General features: G+C 41.6%; 1 protein-coding gene across 3 annotated transcripts; it reads left to right on the top strand.

Annotated features, from left to right (window-relative positions):
- The first annotated feature begins 15,890 nt into the window (after window positions 1-15,890).
- Window positions 15,891-18,196, top strand: LOC148019289 (glucan endo-1,3-beta-glucosidase 4-like). Of its 3 annotated transcripts, XM_087660695.1 has the most exons (4): window positions 15,891-16,137; window positions 16,259-16,425; window positions 16,509-16,588; window positions 17,860-18,196. In XM_087660695.1, exons 1-3 carry the CDS (start codon window positions 15,969-15,971, stop codon window positions 16,578-16,580), a joined length of 408 nt encoding a protein of 135 aa, XP_087516821.1. In that variant the 5' UTR covers window positions 15,891-15,968; the 3' UTR covers window positions 16,581-16,588; window positions 17,860-18,196. The 3 variants fall into 3 exon arrangements, with proteins under 3 accessions (XP_087516821.1, XP_087516820.1, XP_087516819.1); XM_087660694.1 differs by having other exon boundaries at window positions 16,262-16,588; XM_087660693.1 differs by having other exon boundaries at window positions 16,259-16,588.
- The last annotated feature ends 7,074 nt before the right edge of the window (window positions 18,197-25,270 follow it).

Below are 25,270 nucleotides of genomic sequence, written 5' to 3'. Positions count from 1 at the left end.
GGTATATTGGAGAGGTATCTCATGCCATGCTCAATGAAAAAGACCTGCTAGATTTTTACTGGGCTGAAGCAGTTGCTACAGCAGTCTATATAATGAACAGGACTCCCACTACAGCAATACATGGGATGACTCTAGAGGAGAGGTATACTGGTAGAAAACGAGATATTTCTCATTTGAAAATTTTTGGTTGCATTGCCTATGTACATGTGCCAGATGAGTTGAGATCCAAGTTGGATCCAAAAGCTGAGAAGTGCATCTTTATTGGTTACTCTCTGCAGCAAAAAGGGTATAGATGCTATAACCCTTCTACTCGTAAGTTTACAGTGAGAAGAGATGTTGTTTTTGATGAGATGAGTAGCTGGTATAAACCAGTAAATGTGATTGATGATGTAGATGCACAAAATGGTAATGCTGCACAGAATTCTCAACAGTAGTCACAAGATATTAGTGGACCTGGAGCGTCCTCTAGCAGTGGTTCACATTCTTCGCCATGGACATGCAGATTGAGATCAGGAGAATCTTCTGAAGGCAGTGCAAATAGTGGTATGCAGGTATCACGAAAAGGAAAAGAGAAGGTAGATCAGCCCATGTTTGATGTGAATGCAGGTCACTCTTATGTGGATGGTGAATCCAGTGGCTCAGAACAGAGCATTGATGATGAGTTGGGTATTCCTTCTATTGTTACACCTGGAGTAAGGAAGACTAGGGATGTTTTGAGAGCACCTAGGAGTGAACCTACTTTGCGCAGGTCAACCAGAGTTAGGTATCCTGTGGATAGGCTGAAATATGATGGATTTACAGCCATTCACTATGCATATATGGTCAAAGTGATACAGGAACCAGAACCCACTTCTTTTGAGCAAGCCATGGGAAAAGAAAAATGGGAGAAAGCCATGGATGAAGAAATGGATGCCTTGGAAGCAAATGCTACATGAGAATTGGTACCTTTGCCTAAAGGTAAGAATGCAATTGGCTGTAAGTGGGTTTATAAGGTAAAGGACAATGCAGATGGTTCTGTGAACAGATACAAGGCAAGATTAGTAGTCAAGGGGTATGCACAAACATATGGCATTGACTATGAAGAAACATTCAGTCCGGTTGCAAGGATGGCAACCGTAAGAGCAGTCATTGCTATGGCTGCATCAAAGGAATGGTCTTTACATCAGATGGATGTAAAGAATGCCTTCTTGCATGGTGATTTGCAAGAAGAGGTATATATGGAGCAGCCACCAGGTTATATGCATGCTGTTCATCCTGAGTTTGTTTGCAGGTTGAAGAAAGCATTGTATAGCTTGAAGCAAGCACCTAGAGCATGGTCTGACAAGATAGGACAGTATCTTTTCACTATTGGCTTTCAGATTTCCAAGGCTGATTTCTCACTTTATGTGAGAAAAATAGACAAATGTATTATGCTACTTGTCATTTATGTTGATGATTTGATTATGATAGGTGACAGTGATGAAGATATCCTTCATGTGAAAATGCTATTGAAGCAGAAGTTTGAGATGAAGGATTTGGGAGAGCTGTGTTATTTCTTGGGCATTGAGGTGATTAGATCACCAAGTGGGATACAGCTCTTGCAGAGGCAGTATGGATTGGACATGATATCCAAATATGGGATGACAGGCTGTAAGCCTATTTCAGTTCCTTTGGAGCAGAATGTGAAGCTGAGCGCAGATGCAGGTGAGCTTTTGGAAGACCCTACTATGTACAGACGCATAGTGGGAAGTTTGATTTATATGACTATTACCAGGTCAGATTTGAGCTATGTTGTTGGATTGGTAAGTCAGTTTATGCATGCTCCAAGGAAACCGCATTTGGATGCGGCTAAACGCATACTCATGTATGTGAAGTCCACATTGCAGTATGGACTATTTTATGAGACTGGGGTTCAGATACAATTGCATGGTTGGTAGCATTTCTGATAGACGATCTACCAGTGGATATGTGTTCTCTTTTGGGAGTGCTGCAGTCACTTGGAGCAGCAAGAAACAGCCTACAGTTGCCTTATCCAGCACAGAGACTAAGTACAGGGGCGCAGCAATGGCTGCATGTAAGGTAGCTTGGTTGCATAAGCTACTTTATGATATGCATGAGCCTACAGATGGTTCAGTTGTCATTTATTGTGACAACATGAGTAGTATACACTTGGCAAATAACCCAGTCTATCATGCTAGAACAAAGCACATTGAGGTGCATTATCACTATGTGCGAGAGAGGGTTTTACTAGGTCTTATTGATCTAGTTTATGTCAGCACAGAGGATCATGTAGCTGACATATTTACGAAGGCATTGGGCGCAGAGAAGCTGCGCAAGTTCAGAGACTTGCTTGGTGTGCAGGAATTGGGATTGAGCTCGAGGGGGAGTGTTGAGAGATCGAGCTCCACTCGCGATATGCCAGGGTGACCGTTGTGCATTTATGTCACCGACTTGTCAGTTGCAGATGCGATTGGTACACTGCCCATGAATAATAGCTACATGACAGCTATCCTTATCTACTCTAGTTCGTGGCTCAGTTAGTATGCCACCTTAGTTAGTTGAGTTTGGTTTGAGACCCATATATAGGGTTCTTCTATTTCTTTGTATTAGAGTTCTTTTGGCTTACACAACTAAGAAGAGGAAAAACTGTTTTCAGCCTCCACCCTTGTGTGTATTCCCCCATTGTGCAAGCAAGAAAGCTACAAGTGAGACTCCTTCCTTCTCTCCCACAATCTTGACATTGATTGCCTTGCGTGCATTGGATCATCAATGTGACATGTATGCACACATGCAATCCATCATCCAGCCCGTAGAGAATCTATTTACTGCGGGTTGGCACCAGAAACTCCTCGTGCAAGGATGCTACTATGTAGTCCTTGCTCCCCTCCAGTATGTTCTTCCAATGATCCAGGACGTTGTGCCGAAAAACTTGTTGGCACAACTCTCTCATGCGAGCCATCACCCTTCTCCCCTCATCATTCATGATGATGGCTCTTGACCTACTATCAACCAGATATCCATAACCCCTAGGAGTCTGCCTAAGATGGGTCCTCTCCCATCTCCGTCCACGCTCCTGGGCATATCCAGGAGACCCCTCTACATCCAGTGTACTGACGGGGATAACCTCTCTCAGAGTGGCACTCAAAGGGGTGCCATCAAAAGGGGTGCCACCTGCTGATGGTTGTGCAAAAGCCGAAGTAACTGGAGTAGACGTCCCCATAGGTGTGACAAATCTTGGAGGTGACACAGCTCCAGCTGAACGACGAGACGGAGACCCCACATCCGTGTCTCCACAGCAGCATCCCCTGATCCCAATGCAGTCTCTCCCTCTGGCCCAAGTCGTGAGCGTCGAGATCATCTGCTCGAAGTTGAAGCATCTGATCGCGCTGAAGCAGATCTAGTAGAGCGCCCTGACGAAGAACGAGACAGCTCCTGGTCTGCCATCTCTCTGAATCTCACAAGCTGGTCTGGAGACATGCGTGCCATCATGTCCTGAAACTCCTCATCGCTCATCCCTCAACTCATCCTGAAAATGTCACTTTTACATATTAAAAATGGTGTTAGAATAATCAATTTAAACTATACAAAGCACAATAATATAAATCATTTTTAAAAAATCCCTCTTAAAATACATATCTTATGTACCTTTATAAGAGATCTAAACAACGAATTGAGTAATACAATTCTCCAAGAATGAAATATCCTATGGTTCCATGTTAATCTCCTGACACAACTCTGCATACACTAGAAGGTCGATAGACATGTCACCACAAAAGAATGAGTCTGCCTCATTCTCAAAAAATTCTTGGACTCCTGTATTTCCATCATTGTTAGCCGATGCGGGCTCCAAGATTGCGGCGGCCTCCACCCCTTGTAATATCAACCCCTCTATTTGCATATTATCTTCATCTATGCCCGGAACATCTCTTTGATCATATACTCTTGCACTTCGAGGAGTTAAAGGTATAACATACCAACATCAAGGTTGTCGGGGGTTTGGATAGAAGATTATCTGTTCACAAACACGTACAAAGCGAGTTCAAACCATTATGACATAAACCATGTCGTATTACAATTAGCAAGTAAATGACTCTATGCACCTATTCACAATGGGCCAGCAACACAAAGGTGTTGCGCAAATCCGTCCATTTTTTTTCGAAATCTATTTCGAGAAATCTAGATGGACCTCATCGAACTGTTGCTCCAGCTCCTCCAAGTACCACTTTGAACCACTTCACATCGAATAGTATCATGGAGAAGCTACGGTAATCCACCGTAATAATACTTTGCAAGTTCCCAAAATACTCCATCTCATCCACAACCGTGTTCGGATCCATTGCTCGTCACCGGCTCTCTTGCTCAAACCTTGCCATGACACCACAGTCCATTGTGGAGCGCATTTTGTCAATACGCTCCACACGAAAATGTCGTCCGCGCGACCACGCTGCACTATATATTTTGTACTGTACATTGAAACACTCAAATTAGATGTCGCATATAAAATTTAGATACGACATATTCTAAACCCCTCATCACCTTTGGACTACATCCCCTCAAGAATTCCCACTCCTCCATTGAGACCTCTCTCCCTTCGCTAGATGCTGCGGTCAAGGCTCCATGCAACCATCGTATTGACATAAACCACGGCATCTCCTCCATGCCTTCGGGATATCGAATCGGTTGATGACACGTACTGCGTCAGAATTCAGCTTGTGCTTCCTCTCGATCTTGCCTTGCAATCTGGTACTTGGCGAGCCACATCTCCATGGAGGCATGGTGCAACATACAAAAGCGATTCACCTTCTCTTCCATTGAGGAATCCATTCTTTTTTCTACCCCATTTCCAACCACGACATCTCCAGTCAGTCTATCATCGTCCTTCAGCGTCCATAGAATTTCATTGTCTGGTTCCACCATTGGTAGCCATTGTGAGATATGCACTAACCCTCTGACATCAACCAACCTTCGGCCATGCTATCTTCTGGCCGAGCTCGTTGTCGCACAAAGCCTTTCAGGGTTTTCATGAAGCGCTCCAGGAAGAACATCCATCGCGTATAGACAGGTCCAGCAATTTCCACTTCGTCCACAAGATGCACAAGAAGGTGGACTTGTATCGTGAGCATGCTAGTGGGCAGGTATTTCTCAAAGAGACAGACCGTCTCCACTGCTCCCTGCCTAATGGATTCAATAGAGGACATCTTAATCTCTTTCTGTGAGATCCATTGCACCAAAGTCGACAACTTGTAAATGGCCCCGCGAATTTCTGGAGTAAGGCATCCTGTGATCGCGATCAGTAGGACAAACTGCCACAAATGAGAAAGCATTATGAATAATGGCCACTTTTCAAATTGCAAAATGCTTGCACTAATTACAATCCATTCTGTTCACAAACCTGACATATCTTATGCCAATCATGGGATTTTAGCCCCGACAATTGGTCATCTTTAGAAAATGCGGACTTGAGAGAACGCATCATACCCGTTAGAGTGCGGATAGACTTGATTACTTGCTTCACAATGTGCTCTTCTTTGGTGGACAAAACCCAAGGAGCGCGAGGAAGCTGCACTCCCCCTTCAGCACTCGACTGCGGCCAAAGCGCCTCCATCTTACCTACCTCCTTCAAATCCATTCGTGACCCTATAGTGTCTCTCTTTCTTGTGATGTGATTCCATAGCAAGCTGCCTACATTCTTGAAAATATGCATGGGATCCAACAAGTGGCTGACCTGTAAGTGGGTCCAATATGGCAACTCATAGAAAATAGAGAACCATCGCATTCCATTTGGATGTGATTCCAAGTTTACCATTTTCAGCTCGTACCAGCTTGCGGCGTTCATACGTGTTGGAGGTCGTCCAAGAAAACCTTCCCTGAGTTCATGATCCTCCGGCAAGAAAGCGGAGTGTCCTTGATATACCATCTTCTTCATGGTTCGTGACCTTCGGGAGTCTTATTGTGGCCCACACAATGGACATGCATGATAACCTGAGGTAACCAGACCTGTAAGGCGAGCCATGACCTAGTGAATACTTGATTGAATGAGATAAAATATAGATATTACCAGTGAGAACGGAGGTCTGCTCACCTGAGCACTCTCCCAATCCCGGAAAGTCATACATCGTCCACATGAGAATGGCTCGAATGTTGGCTGACCACCGACCATCGCGCCTGCTCATATCTTGCACAGTGACCCCCTCCTCCCACAAAATCTTAAGCTCATCGACTAATGGACGAAGATACACGTCCATATTTTTTACTTTGTAGCGGCCTGGGACAAGCAAGCTAAGGATGAGATATCATTTCTTCGTAGAAAGCCATGGAGAGATGTTGTAGTTGACAAGCAGTATAGGCTATACACTGTAAGAAGTTGAGCGCAAACCGAATGGGTTCACACCATCCATTGCGAGACCAAGCCGAAGATTCCTTGACTCTCGCGCAAAGCTTGGGAAGGTAGAGTCAATGTGGCTCCATGCACGCGAATCCACTAATATTCATTGAACTCCATCCGTGGACCTATTCTACAGATGCCACGTTGTCAAGCTTGCCATGCCAAACGTGTGAAACATGTGGTTTATGCAGGGGATGAGTGAAAAGTGTCTGAGAACTTTTTGAGGGATGGTTTGCCCTTGCAAGTCCTGTTGATACCTATGAGCACCACACTTTGGATATGTCTCCATAGTCTCGTATTCATCTCGAAACAGTATGCAGTCGTTGATACATGCATGGATGTTATTGTAGTCCATGCCAAGCTTCCGTAAAACATGCCATGCATCATCACGAGACTCAGGCATGGTATTTGCAAGTTGTAATATATGATCTTTCAATAACTTGAAAAAAATCATAAAACACCTTGAAAAAGCACAAATGTTTGTAATAATAGTATTTTAAAAAAAACAATGAAGCCTATGTGCAAGGTACCTGAATAACTCAGTCACACTCGTATCGCTCCACCCGTATTTTGCTTGCACACTTAAGAGTGCAAGCAATGTCTTCAACCGAGATACTCGGCACCCATCATATAATGGTATGGATGCTTCCTCTCTAAGCGGGTCAGATATCTCGACATCCATGGGAATCAATGCATCGATCATTGCCTCCATCTCAGGCTCCAAGATTGTAGGTAGGTCGGGAAGGTTGTCTGTCTCCTCTGGCATTGACGGTATAGATGGGCCTTGCGAGTGGTGGATTGGCTCCTGCAATCCATCCATCGCACGTCCACAAACTCTTCTAATTGGCTGCAAAGGGTGCACTCCCCCTTGGGTCGAGACATCACCCCCTGGATACAAAATTTACCAACAAGACCCAATCTTATTGTGTATGGTTTTCAATTAGCTTGCGAGTACAATGCACGATTAATATTAACTTCAAATTACCGTTTGCTGAAAATCCGCAATCGCCTGATCAATGATCTCAGATTGAAACTCGCCAAATCGTCGTATGTGTTCTATAGACAATCGGCGTTTTCATCTAATTGCCAACTTGCATTGAGAGCAAGGACATGGGACACGCTGATTAAGATATGTCTCGCGATCTTGAACAATAAGACCTTCTTCGTCTTCCATCTTATCTACATTACAACAAACGAGGCTTAAATGGATAGCTTTATGGATATGTATGTCAAGTTGCAAGTTGACCATAAATCTTGCATTGTACATAGTAGTTGAGAGATTTATTGATGTTATATCTCGGCCCTATATCATGCTCAAGGATTTGTTTGTCCCGGTAGATAATTATTCGTTATTGTAAAAAACTGCACTAGAGGGCTTTGAGTATAAGTAATCCATTTATGAGCATCATTGAGGATCTCTTAATCTAATAATAAATCAGTCTCAACAAAAAGCATCTTAGAAATGTGGTTTTTTTATCCTAGGATCGCGTATTAAAATTAATGCCATCTATGAAATTTATCAACTATAGTAATAAAATTTATTTCAATCAATTCTACTCATAGTCATAAGACCTGAGAGAAAATATCATATACTCAATTTAAGGGATTCTTCTTCTATAACAATACTTTTGGGTTCATTTTGATGAAGTACCATAATGACCATTAGCTAGGGTATCATTTTCTTTTAGTCCTTCCGTTGACTAGTTGGCATGATTTCTAATTTTTTATGCCTATAAAGTTAATACAAAAACAATGAATTATGCATATCACAATTAGATCCCCTACTTGGACATTATGAAGGACATGACCAATTTTAAGCCATCTTAAAGAGTCACCAATGTACGTGGCCCATGGCAAAGCACATTGCATACCATTATCGATAAGTCTATTATCGTGCATCTTAAATCTCCTAATTAGACTTTATAAATTGTATGACTAATTTTTAGCCCTATTAAGGAGTCGATGTAATGGCACCCATAAAAAAAGTAAAGTGGATACCATTACCATAATCATGGATAGGCTATCATTCCAATATATGTTATCTTTCTCTTTTTGTCCCTCTCCTCCCTCTCTTTCTCTTTCTCTCGCATTTCCTCTCCCTCTCACAATATATCTTAACACTCTCCAAAAGCAAAAGGGAGAGGGAGAGAGAGAATGTACTCTCCCTCCCTCTCCCTCTCTTTCTCTTTCTCTCCCTCTCTCATTTCCTCCCTCTCCCTCTCCCTCTCCCTCTCTTTCTCTCTCTCTCTCCCTCTCTCTCCCTCTCCCTCTCCCTCTCTTTCTCTCCTTCTCTCTCATTTCCTCTCCTAAACAAGCAAAAAAGAAAGTGATTTAAACCTTTAATAAGCAAAAGGGAGAGGGAGAGAGAGAATGCACTCTCCCTTCCTCTCGCTCTCTTTCTCTTTCTCTCCCTCTCTCGTTTCCTTCTCTTCCCTCTCCCTCTCTCTCCCTCTCTCCCTCTCCCTCTCTTTCTCTCTTTCTCTCTCATTTCGTCTCCTAAACAAGCAAAAAAGAAAGTGATTCAAACATTAAACAAGCAAAAGGGAGAGGGAGAGAGAGAATGCACTCTCCCTCCCTCTCCCTCTCCCTCTCTTTCTCTTTCTCTCCCTCTCTCATTTCCTTCCCCTCCCTCTCTCTCCCTCTCTCTCCCTCTCCCTCTCTTTCTCTCTTTCTCTCTCATTTCCTCTCCTAAACAAGCAAAAAATAAAGTGATTTAAACATTAAACAAGCAAAAGGGAGAGGGAGAGAGAGAATGCACTCTCCCTCCCTCTCCCTCTCCCTCTCCCTCTCTTTCTCTTTCTCTCCCTCTCTCATTTCCTCCCCCTCCCTCTCCCTCTCCCTCTCCCTCTCTTTCTCTTTATCTCCCTCTCCCTCTCTTTCTCTCTTTCTTTCACATTTCCTCTTCTAAACAAGCAAAAAAGAAAGTGATTTAAACCTTAAACAAGCAAAAGGGAGAGGGAGAGAGAGAATGCACTCTCCCTCCCTCTGCCTCTTCCTCTCCCTCTCCCTCTCTTTCTCTTTCTCTCCTTCTCTCTCCCTCTCCCTCTCTTTCTCTCTCATTTTCTCTCCTAAACAAGCAAAAGAGAAGGTCATTTAAACCTTAAACAAGCAAAAGAAAGAGAGAGGGAGACTCACCGATGAGATATGGCAAGTGTGGGGCGGCTCCTCTTTGCAATGAAGGCTCCTCCTCTCCTTCATGAACAACGCCGGCAGCGGTGGCGGCAAGTTTTCTTCCTCTCCTTTTCTCACGATGGTCGCTCTCTCCCTCGCTCTCGCTCTCAAAATACACAAGCCGTAAACACGAAATGAAACTGTGATCGGTTTCGGCCCGCCTTTTTTCCCTGTGGAGCGTCGCTATTTGCGTCGGAAATGTGACGCAAATAGCGACGCTATTAGCGACGCCAATAGCGATGCCAATAGCGATGCCGCTACCCGCTATCGCTAATCGGCGTCGCTACTAGCTCAAATCCTTGTAGTGAAAAGAAAAAAAACTACTACTACTACTACAACAAATAAGAAAACTACTACTACTACTACAACCATGACTACGACTACCACAACAACAACAAACAAGAAAAGAAAAAATTAAACAACAACTTCTACTATCACTACCACTACCACTACTACTACTACGACTACCATAATAACAACAAATAAGAAAATAAGAAATTAAACAATAACTACCACCACCACCACCACCACTATTACTACTACGACTACCACAACAACAACAAACAAGAAAAAAGAATAATAAGAAATAAAACAATAACAACAACAACAATAACAACCTCTCCCTCCCTCTTTCTCTCCCTCCCTCCCTCCCTCTCCCTCTCTTTCTCTCTTTCTCTATTATGTTTAATGTTTTCTCCCTCTCTGTCTCGTTCCTTTTTTCCTTTTCTCTCTTCCTCTTCCTCTCTCATTTCCTCTCTTTCTCTCTCAATACACATGATTTTTAACAAAAACAAGCAAAAGAAAATGAGAAAAAACAAAAACAAAGCAAGAGGGAACAATGCACTCACCGTAAAGGCCTAAGGATGGATTCGGCGGCTCCTCTTCGCCCTCCATACACTTCCTTCTTTTCTTCGCAAACGGCGGCAGTGGTGGTGAGAAGCTTTCCTTCTCCCTTTTTCTCTCTTTCTCTCCCTCCACTATAACAAAAAGGCTCCATAGACGCGCTTGTAGACGCAATATTTGAATTGTGAAAAAAAATGTCGGGCATGTTTATTAATGCATCTATTTTTGCATCTACAAAATCGCGTCTAAAAGCGCGCTTATGATCAGAGTTACACACACACTTAGACGTGCATATAGACGTGCGTATTGATGCGCTACGTAAATATATAATCATATTTATAAAAAAGTGGACATATTCATATTGTGTGTCTATACACGCGTGTATCTACATGTCTAAAATCACGTTTACTCTGCAAGTTTTTGACGAGAATAGACGCACATTTATCCTACAATTTAGACACGCTGATAGACGCACAAAATAGAGATATGAAAAAAAAACCAGAGAGCGTGTGGCTTTGCACGCCACATGCTCTCTGGTTTTTTCCCCCCCATCAACATCAAATTGTATGCTTAGGAAAAACAGAGAAAGATTATTTCGAAGATTGGATACTGAAAACAAAACAATGTATGTAGAACACGAAATTTCATATATATAGATGAAACATTTTTACATTATGAGTTCTAGTGCTTGTGACGTCATGGTCGCAAGCACTAGCTGAAAGTAATACATATCAAAAATGAAAATTACAAGTCAAGGGGAGGCATGCATGTATGGGGCTTCTCTATATCTCCTCAAAAGAGGCATCATCATCGCTACCACCACCGCTGCCTGTGCCGCTGCCGTTGCCGCCACCGCTACTGCTAGTCTCTCCTTCGCTATCCTCAACTGCATCAGGGTTCACCTACACAAAGGATTAAGGTATCTAAATACCATTACAAACAATAAGTTAGAGTTATCTATACTTTTCATGTAAAAAATAAAACATACCTCTTCTGGTGGTGGAATCTTCATGGCGCGATTATATTGCTCCTCCGTGATGAGTCCCTTCTCGTAGAAATGCTGCCAAGTGGACACCCGATTACGACCTCGATGGTAGCCTACCTCTCTAGGAGTAGGCATCCTACCAACGATATGATACTACAAAACAATTTGAACATACAATGTATTAAAATACACTATATAATGAAGTGAAATAAATTACAAAATTTAATTTTTTTTAAAAATCAAATAATACTTACAAACTCAGCCTCCCATGACTCCCTGCCACCCGATCCATAATGCGACGATCCCATGGCTGCCATCTGGATACGTCGCATCTCTGCATGCTGGCGACTTGTCATTTTCTTCGCTACTCTCTTCTTGGCCTCTTTCCACTCCTTGTGGTGGCAATTGGGTGGTTGGCCATATCCAGGGCGCCCCTGCTCTTGTCTCCGCAATGACTCCTTGGCACGCGTCATAAGGTGAGACCTCTTGTTATGAAGTGCGTCTCTCACCTTTGACCGTCCCCAATCATCTGAGAATCGTGAATTCTCGGGATTAGGGTACCTTTTATGTACTGCCCGCAGCACCTCTTGCCGCAAACCATTTTTTTGGTGCTTGAAGGGAATCATGCAATCTTTGTATGTGGCATGCACGACACTCCTCAAGTAGGCTATCACTTCCCTCCCCTCAAAGTCATGCAAGATACCACCAACATCAGTGATAGAGTAGTACATTTGTGGAGGCTCACCTCTCTCATTTTCCGGTGAGGGTGATCGAGAGCCACCACCTAGGCAACCCCCACAAAGCCCTCGACCTCCTCGTCCTCCCGCACCACTCTCCCTCCTCCCTCGACGTGTACTACCCTCTACCTCACTCGATACACGTGCTTCTGCAGATGCACGTGCTTCAGCCGATCCATGTACCTCAGCTGATCCCTGTGTAGGCAAAGATGTGATAGGTGTCCCAGACATCACATTGAAAACCTCCTCTGCAGTGGGAGGGCAACCAAGTTAATTGGTCATCTCCCCCATGAATTGCTCCTTGTTGAATGGGGTGTTGGAGGATCCAGGATTCCACATCTACACAAGAAAAATCATATTACCCTGTGCAGATAAAACATATTACATGCAGCGTCTATATCTGCGTCTCTGTGCACGTCTATACCTGCGTCTCTGTGAGCGTCTGTCAGCGCGTCTATTTCCGCATCTATAGCTGCGTCTACACTGTCATTTGGACGCGCTGACAGACGCACACAGTCGCACCATTTCTTCTCAGACTTGCTTAAAAAACAAAGCTAAAAAACCTCCATAGATGACAAGATCCAGCATGTGAAGGGAGAGAAGAGAGAGACAAACAAACAGAGAAAGCAAACAAGATTGAGAGAGAGAAGAAGAACTCACCTTCTTTGCTTGTTCCAACGGGTGGCGGCTAGGTTGCATGCTCCTTGTCCTCCTTCTCCCTTCCCTTGGTAAGTTGCTTGAATCTTGTTCTCTTCCTTGCTGTTTGGATCTTGTTCTTTACTCTTTGGCTCTTCTTTCCTCCTGTCCTCTTTTTACTCTTATTTCCTTGCGTCATTGTCTTCATGAAGTGATAGATAGACACGAGTAGTGATGTCGAGCTGGAACTGCAGAAAACGCGCAAAAAACGCAGGAAAGCACAGGTTTGAAAAGAAAACCACAACTTTTTTTAAATTTTTCTATACTTGCGTGGTGCGTCTGTCAATGCGTGTATATGCGCAGATAATTCCTGTTACACGCGCTTACAGACGCGCAGGAACAATTTAAGGAATCAATGCATGCATTTAGGGAATCAATTGACCTATGTGGTGACATATATAACAAAGCTTGAGGATAAGAGATAACACATTGGCAAGTCAATTGGCACATATGTAGTGACTTACTAGACCATCCCACTTACAATTGCATGTAAATATCAATAGGTGGATAAAGCACGAATGGTTTTTAGCTAGAGAGAGATAATGCAATGAAGGAGTACACGAAAGAGATAGAGAAAGGCATATTATCCATCAATCAATCAAAGATATGTACATGAAGTGATTTGATATAGTAATTAAAGTATCGTCATTTTTAGGATGCTCCATTGACTTCTGCAAGTTCCTATAACCTTGAAGTAGAATATAGTCAACCACACTGTCCATGGAAGGAAAACTTGGCCTCATCAAATTAACCAAGTTAATTTACTTATACATTTCATAGATAAGAGATTTGTAGTTGGCTTGTTGGTATTAGTCACCAACAAGTGGACACACTGGCTAAAGATGATGAAAAGAGGACATGTGCACATTGGTTACATGTGGACCACCTTATCTAAAATTATATGTGAGCTATAAGTGCACCTTGACATGATTGGAATAGCTTGCATATGCACAAGCCAACTGATTTACATCAATCTACTCATGCTATGAATTGGCATGCATGGCTAGGTTAAGTGCACAACATTAAATGAGACATGTGAGTGTATTGATCAGTTCTCTATATATATATATATGTATTGCAAATGCACAAGTCAACCTTTGATTTATATATACATCCAATCATCATGCCCTATCCAATCACATTTGTATAGGGCATGATTGGATGTATATAGGGCATGAAATCACATATATGTAATTAGCTTTGGAATGATTGGATATATATTTGTAATACTCAGAAAGAAGTAAAGTTGGTAATGTATATCATGTCCTATGCATGTATATGCCCTATACATGTATATCATGTCGTATATACATGTATATCATGTCTGTATGATCCTATACATGTATATCATGTCCTAGCGTATGATCCAGGTGTAATTATGTTGTATATACATCCAATCATGTCCTATTCAAAAAAATACTAGATGTTAAGAGGTTTGGTCATATTCAGGGACTTCATGAGAAATGAAAAATATGTGCGTTTATTTTCACATCTATCAGCGCGTTTATCAGCGCGGATATATAGACGCGTTTTTTATACTAGCGTGAATAGACGCGCTGATACATGCACTTATAAACGCGCCCGCTTTTTCGCGTGTACAATGCGTGTCTATAGGGCCTTTCTCTTGTAGTGCTCTCCCTCTCAAAAGCAAGATGGAGTTCGCTCTCCCTTTTACTTTCTCTTTCGTTCATTTGCGCAAAATGACATGCTCGGGTTTCGACCCGTATTTTTTCGCCTGAGTACCATCGCTATTTGCGACACAAATAGCGACGCTGCTAATTTACATCGAAAACCGCTGTTGCTATGCGTTTGTATCCTTGTAGTGATGGTTTAGACAATCTTACCCTTTCTAAAAGCAACACACACCCTTTACTAATGACATGATAATTTTCTAAAATGGTTGCATCATTTGAAACTATTTAAAGGTTTGACACATATCTCAAAATTTTAAACATACATTGTGACACAAATAGGTTCTTTTATTGTTTTACTCCTAAACAATTCGAATAATGCATACTTTAGTGTAACTACATTGGCCCCTTAGAGTGTCAATATTGTGTGTTTGGTTTCTCTATGACTATGTGTACTTGATTAAAAAAATTCAAAAAGTTCCAAGCTTTGTGAGTAGCAGACAATCTATGTATATTAGATATTTAAAAAATATTTAATCAACGTCATCCAAGATTTGATGGGACCCCTTTAATGTGACTCTATGGATCCCTATGTCGAAGAGGATTTTCACTTTGCCATATGAACATGTTAGTTTTAACCTTTATGTGCTACATTAGGATATACTTTGAGCAGTGAACACTAGCCTTGTATTTTGCCACAAAGTAGGTAGCTCCAATCTACTTTAGTGGCTCAAGTTCTATTTTACTATACTTGAAATAAAATGTGTACATGATATCAAAACTAGATGTGACTTTATCAATATTGTAAGATAGTGGAATAAAATGTTTATAACAAGTTACAAGTGAAAATTAAAATTTTATCAAATTTGAATTTTTAAAAGTGCATGATAATTGTTCAAAATAGTATATCAATTGGGCTATTTGGGGCTATTAAAAAAGTTGACAGCTTTTATCTGGTTGCAAATCTCTTAATCAAAATGCATACTATACATATCAAAGTATATTTCATGAGATTTTTAGCGTAATATTTTTTTAAAGATAGTTTTGATTAGAAATAACCAAAAAATTATTTTCAACAAAAATGATCTAAAAAATGGACATAACAATATATAAATCATAGCTTGTTTTGACCCTTTCTATTTTTTAACTACTATCTTATGTTGGGCATATTTCCGGTAAACTATTTCTTCTTAATCTATCTCATTGATTAAAATTTGATTTTTTTAATAAAGGGTCTCAATTGCCACAAAAATGGATTTTTTTGCTACAAGACTAGTGTGAACTGCAATCAATTATCTCTTTGACCTCCTTTCTCATGGCCTAAATTTCTAATGCAACTCCCATGTGATGGGAGGAAAAAGAGAGTTAACCGAGACAAGTCCGACTTAATCCGACCTGTCCTGTCCGTTTCTATTAATTTTGGTGTGTCGTTTCCGGCCTTTCCTGTCCATTTGTATAAAACTTTGTTGTGTCGACGCAGAAGCGGACTGCGTTTGAGGAGAGAGCGTTTGATAGAGCCCACGTCGATATTCAGACAAAAAATGATACCGGCAGCGCAGCTACTCTGCAGCACTCTTGTGCTGCTACTGATCATCCTATGCCGCTGTGCAGGAACGACGCACGCCTGCGCTTTGAAGATCTGCGACGATCCCCAGACGAATACCGACTGCGAGTGCATAGTGGAGAGCCTACCGACGGAGAGTATTCCACGTAAGTTTGTTGTTGTCGCTTTCGATCGCTCTGCAAAGTAGATGCATTTCCATGCTTATGATCATCTTGCGAGTGAGTTTGCTGCTGTCCGTTCGCATGATGATTGTAATATACATTGCAGCAGGACATATTGGTCGAGGCGATCCGCTCATGCAGCATGAGGAATTAGACGAAGTGGTACCGGCGTACTGGTGCATCGCGCGGTCGTCGACCCCGACTGCGCAGCTGCGGGAGTTGCTGCGCTTCACATGCGCGCACGGCGCTGACTGCACGGCTCTCGTTTTCGAGGTGGGTCCCTGCAGCCGTCCTCACGTTGCTCATAACGACGACCACGGCCTGCTTTACTTGTATGCGTCGTATGCTCTCAATAGCTACTGGCGCCACCAGCTTGGAGGCACCCTCTCATCCTGCGACTTCCAGGGCCTCGCTACTCTCGTCACTGAAGACCCAAGTAAGTCATCATTCTCGTCTTTTCCCGTTGTTTCTCTGACCTTGTTTTTCCTCTTCATTGTCTCCATGTTAGAAAGATAGACAGACACATGTGGGAGGGTGATTTGCTGCAGTGGTTCAAAGATAGATGCATGTGGGTTCGCCCAAGGATATTACGTTGTTAAGGCACCATACAGCCGCAAGGGCTAAGGATAGGTTTACATTGGCTCTCCATCATGGATATTTAGGCATCGATGATACCTAATGCATAGTGTTGTTCACTTGTGCACTCCTCTTGCACGGGATCGGATAGATTAATTGTGGGACCCCACCATGGGTTTGTTATTTGTGTCAATCATATCTATGTGGGAGTGCTTGTTGCATGTCTACTCACCCGATCTTTGGCCCTATTTTTAATCAAACTATTTATCTTACCAAATGACATGCATGAATGAATCGGTATGCTTCTCATCCCCATACTTAACTAATTGGGGCATCAAACTTGGATCCAACTAACACTCAAATGAAGAGATTCTTGTACTTGTATTGACCTATTATTTACGTTTGTGAAGACTAGAAATCCACACATCATGTCATGATGTAAACCATGTGTGGATTTAACGACATGCCTCCTTGCCCGGTTTCTTTACTAGCTATACCTTTACCTAGTGCTCGTGTAAAACAATTTTGAGAAATTAAAAAACTTTGAAGTTGAAAGGTTGAAAATTGTTTAATATTTCACACAAATATCATTTTGGTAAAAATAAAATGATGTTACATTTATCAGGTCCAAGACACTACCCCCCAAACTCTCAAGGTTTGTTTTTGATTTTGCAAAACTGACTTTATACTAGACCTCATTTTTCATGGAAACTTTCTTTATCTTTGACTAAAGATACTACTTTGCAACCCTAATTTCATGATGCATGGTTAGTTCTGTTGATATAGATTGGTCATACTTATGGCAATGCATCTAATTAGCAATGTTATTTTGACATTGAAATCTCTGTTTAATTGAATTGATTATAATTAAAGCTTAAAACTTGATAATATAGTTTTATTTCAAAGATCTAAGTGCTTTAATCCCAATCATATATTTTGTGAAAATATGAAAGATATTCAGTTTTTAGGTGGAAGAAATATATATCCTATATAGGTTTTATCAATGCAATTTTCTTCATCCTTTGCTTTCTCATTTATTATTGGAGACTAGAAGCCTTAATAATTTAAAATTTTTATTAATACTTGCATTCACAATAGAAGAGTATTAAAAACTATTCATTTTTCTTGCAGGCTATAACCAATGCTTCTTCCTACCAAGCTTGGATGTCTCCTCGAATCGAGCTAACAGCCCCTCTCCATCCTATGGGCCAATGAATGGAGCATAATCAACCTTATAGAGAATTTCAATAGAGAATGTAGCTTTATTTATGTAAGAAAGACAATAGTGTCCATGTTTTTGGCCTCTTTATTGCGAGAGCAACCACTCTTTTTGAACAGAGATAGATGAGTAAGCTAGAAATTTTATTGGCTATCCAAAAAGTTAACATAGATGAGGTTGGATAACCTTGAAATTGTGATAATGATCACAAATGTTATGGTTTTACTATTTCAAATTAGAAGCAATATGGACTTGTACCATTTTTTTCATTCAAGGGAAAAATATGTGCATTGAGATGTGGACATCATTTTCATTAATATCAATGGCTTCTAAGCTAAGGAAAAGTATTATTAGAGTGATTAGTTAAGAAAGTGAAAGATCAAGAGTAATGAAAATCATGGGTCAAAGTGATAGCTCACTGCTCATGGATTAAAATATTTTAGGGCCAAACATGCATTGTGAATTTGAATCTCATTTAATTAAAAAGAAAATTGAATGCTAGTTTGAAACTATTTCTTTTTCAAGCCTATTTCTTCCTTTTTTTCTACTTAATGCAATGTCTGAAACTAAAAATTAAACATACTTAGGGAAAATGTGAGATGATAGATGGAAGACACAAGAAATTAAGATATGACTAGTTTTGTAATTCTCCAAAATATATTGGGATATGAGTTCTTCATCACATATGTTTCATGGGTGGAAAATAATTTGCAAAGTTTTAAGAAAATTTCATCATTTGATTATTAATAATAATTATTTCTCTAACATTAAACATCCCGATATGTTTTCTTGATTAAACACACATTGAAGCTTCTTGATTAAAATTGGAAAAAAACTTCTCTCTAAACTCTTCCCTTACAAGCATATATGATTCAACTTATCTATCCAACCATTGGTACCATGCTTTGGATGCTTGTCTCTCTTAATTGAATTTCAAGATTTAATTCATGTTATCTATCCATTGGTAGTATGCTTTAGAGGCTTCTCTCAGTCAATACAATGATTTTTTCAATTTATAATCTTTGTTCTTATGATGGGGTCCTTCAAGCCCTTGTCATGTGCATCCTCTTCTTGCGGTCATAATTGAAGAATGCTAATTCAATATCCTTTTGGCAAAGTTGTCACTTTTTGTGAGTGAACATTGCAAGTACTTTGCAAATAGTTGCAAATAGTGGTTAGTCTAGCAACTAAAGTATTTGATTATTGAAAGTCAAGCCCTCAAACTTATGCAAATCCATGTATAGTTGGCATAGCTTTGTTCTTTTCTAGGGTTCCATAAGCCTTGTGCTTTATCTTTGGAGCTCCAATTTGTACCAATCATCTTCCTCTTGCTTAGTAGATTGACTAGCTCCCAAGTTTCATTCTTCATCAGCTTGCATAGTTTATTTCCAGGTAGGATTTGCAAGTGCTTTTTCCAAGCCCATTGGCTTCTTTACTTCTTGCAAAATCTTGGCCATGAAGGCCATATAGAATGTGTGAGTAGAAGCCTTTCTTTGCTCTTCTATTCACTATTACCTCCTTGGTCCATCTGCCTTTTCAAGAGATGTAGGGATGGGATTATATTAATCGTGGATTTGCTTCACCCATTGCAGCCATGGCCTTTTCAATGGCATGATATCAAGTTATTGAACTTTCTCTTTATCTTTAAAAGATGAGGATTTCTTCTCCTTAAGGGTATGGATAGCTCTTTATATGTGATATTCTAGAGAAATGTGATATCTTTAACAAGAAGATCCAGTAATATTCTTTGAAAAAGTATTTAAAATCATCTATGATATGAAAATTCTTCAAAAGCTAATACATACTTTGCAAAAATATAATGTTTAATTGTTTCATGAAATTATTGATTATTTTTTAAAATTTTAATTTTTAATTCACCCTAAATTTTAGTAATGGATGACGTTATAACCATGCAATTGAACTTGGATTTATAAATTATGTCTTATTAGTTCATAATCAATTTTAATATAAACCCATATTTTCATGAGTGTCACATTATATCTTTCTCACCCCTCAAACATCTACGTCCCTCATTATGCAAGAAGAGGCATGGTAGGCATGAGAGAGTACAAGAGAGAAGCCTAGCAGTTTCACTCTCTTTTTCCCTCACCTCTCACTCACTCACTCTCTCCATCAATCTCACACACTCTCTTGTAAAACTTGTAGCAAGAAAGTAGAGAAGCAAAGTTTGCACACACAAGAATAACCATTTCTATTCAAACTCATCACTTTTCTATTTGAGGTCTAGGATTAGGTTTTCCCCTTTTCCCATGGACATCCTACCCAACCTTTGGCCAATTGACCAATCATCTCCATCTTACACACTCTTAATCCCTTTTCCTTATGATATAATTGACAATGCTTCCAAAAGTATGTTAATATTTCCCCCCTCCTAATGGAGTGCCAATCCCATGGCATTCGCTTTTGAAATGGAAGATGCATTGGCAAGAAATGTTGGACCAGTCTCGATATAGAGATGTTAGGAGACTTATGCTACTACAATAATGTGGTGAGAAGGATACTAGAGTTGATTTGACAAAGGATAGTGTAGCTAGATGAGGGCCACCAATGTTGTTGGTTCTTCATGTGCTCTGTGTTTGTGTCTTTGTGCTCCCCTTGAAGGTGTGACTACTTGTCCATTGATGTGAAGTGCTCGTGTAGTGGAACTAGGAGATGGATCGAGTTCTAGGTAAACTTAGAACTTTCTCCCACATTGGAGAACCCAGTTTATGGAAGGTTATGGCACTATTGTAATATTTCCGCGTACCGCATACCGTAAATATTAACTTACCGCACGCCGTGTAAACCCTGTGCAAGGGTATTTCCTACTTCGAAATTATTGGAAGCTTAATCCACACCATGCACGCGTGAGATGGGGTCCTCCGCATTGGTAAACCAAAACCGGGAGCTCAAAACCGCAAGCCTCACAAAAACACCCTCTTGGGAGGGGCAATTTTAAATATTCAAGGCAAATTTTTTTAATCCTTCCCCCCGCCGATGCATGGCTGGAGGAGAGGGAGTGTGGGGGAGGAATGGCCAAAGAGGAGAAGGTCAGTTTGCATGAGGAGGAGTCCTCCACGTGTGTGGAGGCCCTCTTCCCCACCCCTCCCAAGGCCTATATAAACACCCCCCTAGCTAGAGCTTCTAGGGGGGGTGTGCCGGACGTGCAGAGGAGCTGGGACGTGCTGGACGAGCTGGGGAGGTCGCCGTGTGGAGGAAGGGCGCCGTGGGGGAGAGCTCGCCGTGCTGCAGGAGGAGCTCGTCGTGCTACAGGAGGAGCTCTCCGTGCTGCCGCAGAAGGTCGCCATGCTGACGAAACGCCGCCATAGTCCACCGCCCCGCCTGATCACGACCCCTTCCCCCCTCCTCGACGTTGCTGCAGTCAACCAGAAGCTTCTTAGAAGCTTCTTCAAGAAGCTTCTAAGGGGGCTTCTTAAGCCCCCTTTTCCACGAGATCCCACTAGTCCATTCATACCCCCCCCCCCCCCCCCCCCGAGACTTTGAAGGGAAGAAAGCTACGAGCCTTCTCACCAATCACCCAATAAGTCCATCCTGGGACTTTGAGGAAGCAGAGGCTACAAAACCCCTTCCCACCAGTCATCCATGGGCCGGGATTTTGAAGAATAAGAGAGGAAGCCCATAAAGGCCCCTCCCACTAATCACTTACAAGGCCGGTCCTTGGATTTTAGGGAAGGAGAAGAAGAACTCTAAAGTCTCCATTCTTGCAAGGCCCATTCGCAAGAGCCCTTTTCCGCGAACATCATTGTAAGGCCCACAAAATCCTTCCTAAACCCGGAATTTCAAGGTGGATTAAAGTTCTCAAACCTCCATTGTCCAAAGGACCTCATAAGAACCCTAAGGCCTTCCCAAGTCAAATTCCGCAAGTCGTAACTTTGGTCAAGGAAGCCATATCTCAAAGGAAATTGCGCATACAAGGGAGACGGTCCAAGGTCATAAAAACTGCAAGCCAAGGCAAAAAGTTGAAATCCACAAAGGCTAACTGGAGATCGAATTCGCGATGGCCTCTAGAAAGATCACAAGGTGCGATGCGGGAGGTTCACCCCGAGCATACGTGGATATTTCCCGGAGTCCGCAAGTCCAGGTTTTGTCTATTTGGATTCCACACAAAAGTATTGAAATTATTTACGATAACTTTACGAATTAGGAAGCACTCATGCATGTTCGAATTCAACTAGTCAAGTTAAATGCAATTGGAAAATGAATTGGCTATTTGAACATTTATTAGAGATAGCTTAAGATATGAAAATTGATCATTGGTACGTTCAATGGAGTTAATGAAAAGAGCATAAGGTGTCTATGCATTTCCAGGACCTTATTAGTAAGTTTCCTTTTGTGCATTCAAAAGCGACGAGCCTAGGACAACTGTTGCCTCATTACAAGGTTGAAATTATTGAGGTACACCTTTTTACTAGGCATGGGAAGATTAATGGCATGTCCCATTTTTAGATAGATCTTCCTTGTAATGATTCATGAGGGAAAGTTAACACCCATAAGACGTTATTCGAAAAGGAATAGAGGGGCATGAAAATGATCTATGGACTTGAAAGTGGAATGATTATTTGATGTAAGTAGGACCTAGGGAAGTTAGTGTCCGGATTATCAGGCATTTTTACCTTACCAAGGAAGGATAGGGTTATTGTGAACCATGTGATGCGTAGAAGCAGTGAATCGCATGTTTACACGTATTGGTGTAGTTGTAACTGTTGTTCTCCATTAAATCTAGTTTATTACCTTTGGGAAAGGTTCATCCTTGTCGCAGGACAAGTATATTGTGTTGTCTAAATCACATAAACCACACGGGATTCATATGGGCATGGTTCAGACGATATGATAAGTATCCCAAGTGCTAACTAGGGTTTAGTGCGATAAGAATTCGACCTAGTTTTACACTGGTTGCCAAGTCTAAACCCGCAAACCTAAGAATCTTACACACGAAATGTCGAATCAATTGGATGTTCATGCATAAAATGATCTAAGGTTTTATCCTAAGGATCATTCGTTCTAATGATGAAACTCCGACGGAGTTGCCTATTTTAGGATCACGGGCCAACATAATTAGGAATGGTTTGGAGGATACCCTAAAACCCTGCCACTTGGCTGGAGGTAAATTCCGTGACCGGAAAACGCTAAGCAATTGGGTAGAATGATCCCGTGGAATAGATGCAATACATGTGCAAAAAGCTGCAACTTTGTATAGACTTGAGATTTGCCCACAAAAGAGTTTTATCATCTCTCGAAATGAGGTTGGCAAGTTATTGAAAGAATTTAACTTACAAGAGGATGAGTAATCATCCTGTTACTCACTTTTCTTGGGGAATAACTGCCAAGGAAAAGGAAAGTTAGGTATTTGCCTTGAAGCAAATGACCAGACAATAAACTAAAGCGACATGGTCGCTGGAATCTACCACAACAAGACCTAAAGTATTGGTAGGGTATGACCCTAACCCCAGAATGATAGGAATCTTGCCAAGTTGCAATTGATTCCGGATCGAATGCGGGTTGCATTCGGGGAAAAGGAGTCACTCCTTAACAGTTTGCCAGCTAAACGACCATTGGAAATTGATTGTGCTTGTAACAGTTTGGAAAGCACTGTTTGCATTGTTTGCTCAATGAACTAAAGGACGAAAATATATCTAAATACTTCAGGTTGAAGCCTGAAGGGAGAGGCAGCTTCAGTTACCCCCGACTGCCTGCCTGACCCTAACCAAGAGGGTTGTTAGCCGCGCCGGGAACGTGGACCGAACCCGCCGTGAGAGGTCTCTCCGTTGAGTTCTACTTGGAGCAGGAGGACGCTTGGGCGCCAGGGGGGGCTCTGGCTGTAAATCCCTCGCCTTCCGGGCCCTGCACAAGAGACTAACGTGACTCGGGATTGGATCTCGAGGCCCGCATACTAGTCTACAGGCGGAAACTTGGATTAGTGATCCCTGGTGGATTACTGGATAGCCTTCGGGCGGATTATGAATATGCCTACGGGCGGGAACTCCTTGTATTGCAAAGATAAAAGGATAAAATGATAATAAAGAAGTTGTTTGGCATTGTTTTCTTTATGTCCTGTGATAAGATTACGTGAAGGAACCAGTGCTTAACAGGGTTAATCAAGGAAGCTGTTTGTTATATGTCAAACTAATGTGGTAGGTAATTACATAACTAAAACAAACCGAGGAAAGTGCGGAGGATGGACCATGGGTCCGTCCTACGGATGGGTGGTCCCGGTTAGCCGGGAACTTTTCTCAAAGTCTTCGACGAACAGAGTTTGATCGTCATCTCCGGAACAAGTAACGAGAACGATGACTTAGAATTAACTATTACCCGATTCATGCTGTTTTAGGGGAATGGAATGGGACTATGCCTAATGGCAGAGAGGTCGAGCCTTGCTTCCCTCTCGTTTCCCATTCTCCTTGAACCAAGTGCAGTGTGAATCCGCTTCGGATCTGGCGTTTCTGCGTAAAGTAGTTCACTCGGGTCTGACGCTAGTTGTTGCTAGCTAATGACCAAACAGGAAAACCCAAATTCAGGTCGATCCTAAGTGGGAACGGCCAGGACACTTCCGCTACGTGGCAGACGCGGGAAGACCTAGATCGCAAGTCCCGTAACATTCCATGGGAGTGCCAGGCGGAGCTTTCTAGACATCCTTCTCGATGGACTGCTAAGATGTGTCCGAAATGATTCTAGTGGACACGTTACAACTATGCTAACTTTAGGGAGATAGGTATACCAAGTAAGCTTGGGATATCATGCCCTTGATGTACCCTGAAGTGGTGATGTGGTAGGATGGGCTACGGTAATCCCTAGGTACCATGCTGCATGTGTGTATCTCTCTCACTTTTCTTTTTCTTTTTCTCTTCTTCTTTATATTTTTTAAAATATAAAAAATATAAATTAGAAAGATAATTCATTACTTAGGTAGTGGCCTACTAAGAGCATGTTAGAGACATCTTGAGCTAAGCATGTATCCTTTCAATGAATTGCACAACTCAAGGATTGACACAAGGTAGAAGGGATGTGTGCAAACCGTGAACCTACTATTTACCATATCTCTTAGCAACTCGATGCAATAGGTTGGTAGTAGTAGTTCCCTAATATGGAGGTAGATCATGTCTACCTAGTCAAAACCTACATTCACATCAAAGAAAAGTGTCAGGAGATCAACTACTCCTATGGTGTGATTGGTTGCTAAAGTAGCATGATAAGAAATCAGAGTTAGTTATAGGTTGTAACAAGGGTGGGAGCTACATAATTAGTGTACTTTCCCAAGAAATGCATGAAGGATGGGATAAGATGATCAAAAGGTTGGAATAGATA

Source organism: Lygodium microphyllum, chromosome 20, assembly GCF_053477565.2.
Source record: "Lygodium microphyllum isolate KBCC chromosome 20, Lygodium_microphyllum_v1.1.10, whole genome shotgun sequence".
Classification (NCBI taxonomy): Eukaryota; Viridiplantae; Streptophyta; class Polypodiopsida; order Schizaeales; family Lygodiaceae; genus Lygodium; species Lygodium microphyllum.
Note: the sequence above shows the minus strand (reverse complement) of the source record. Positions and strands in the feature narration are given on the sequence as shown.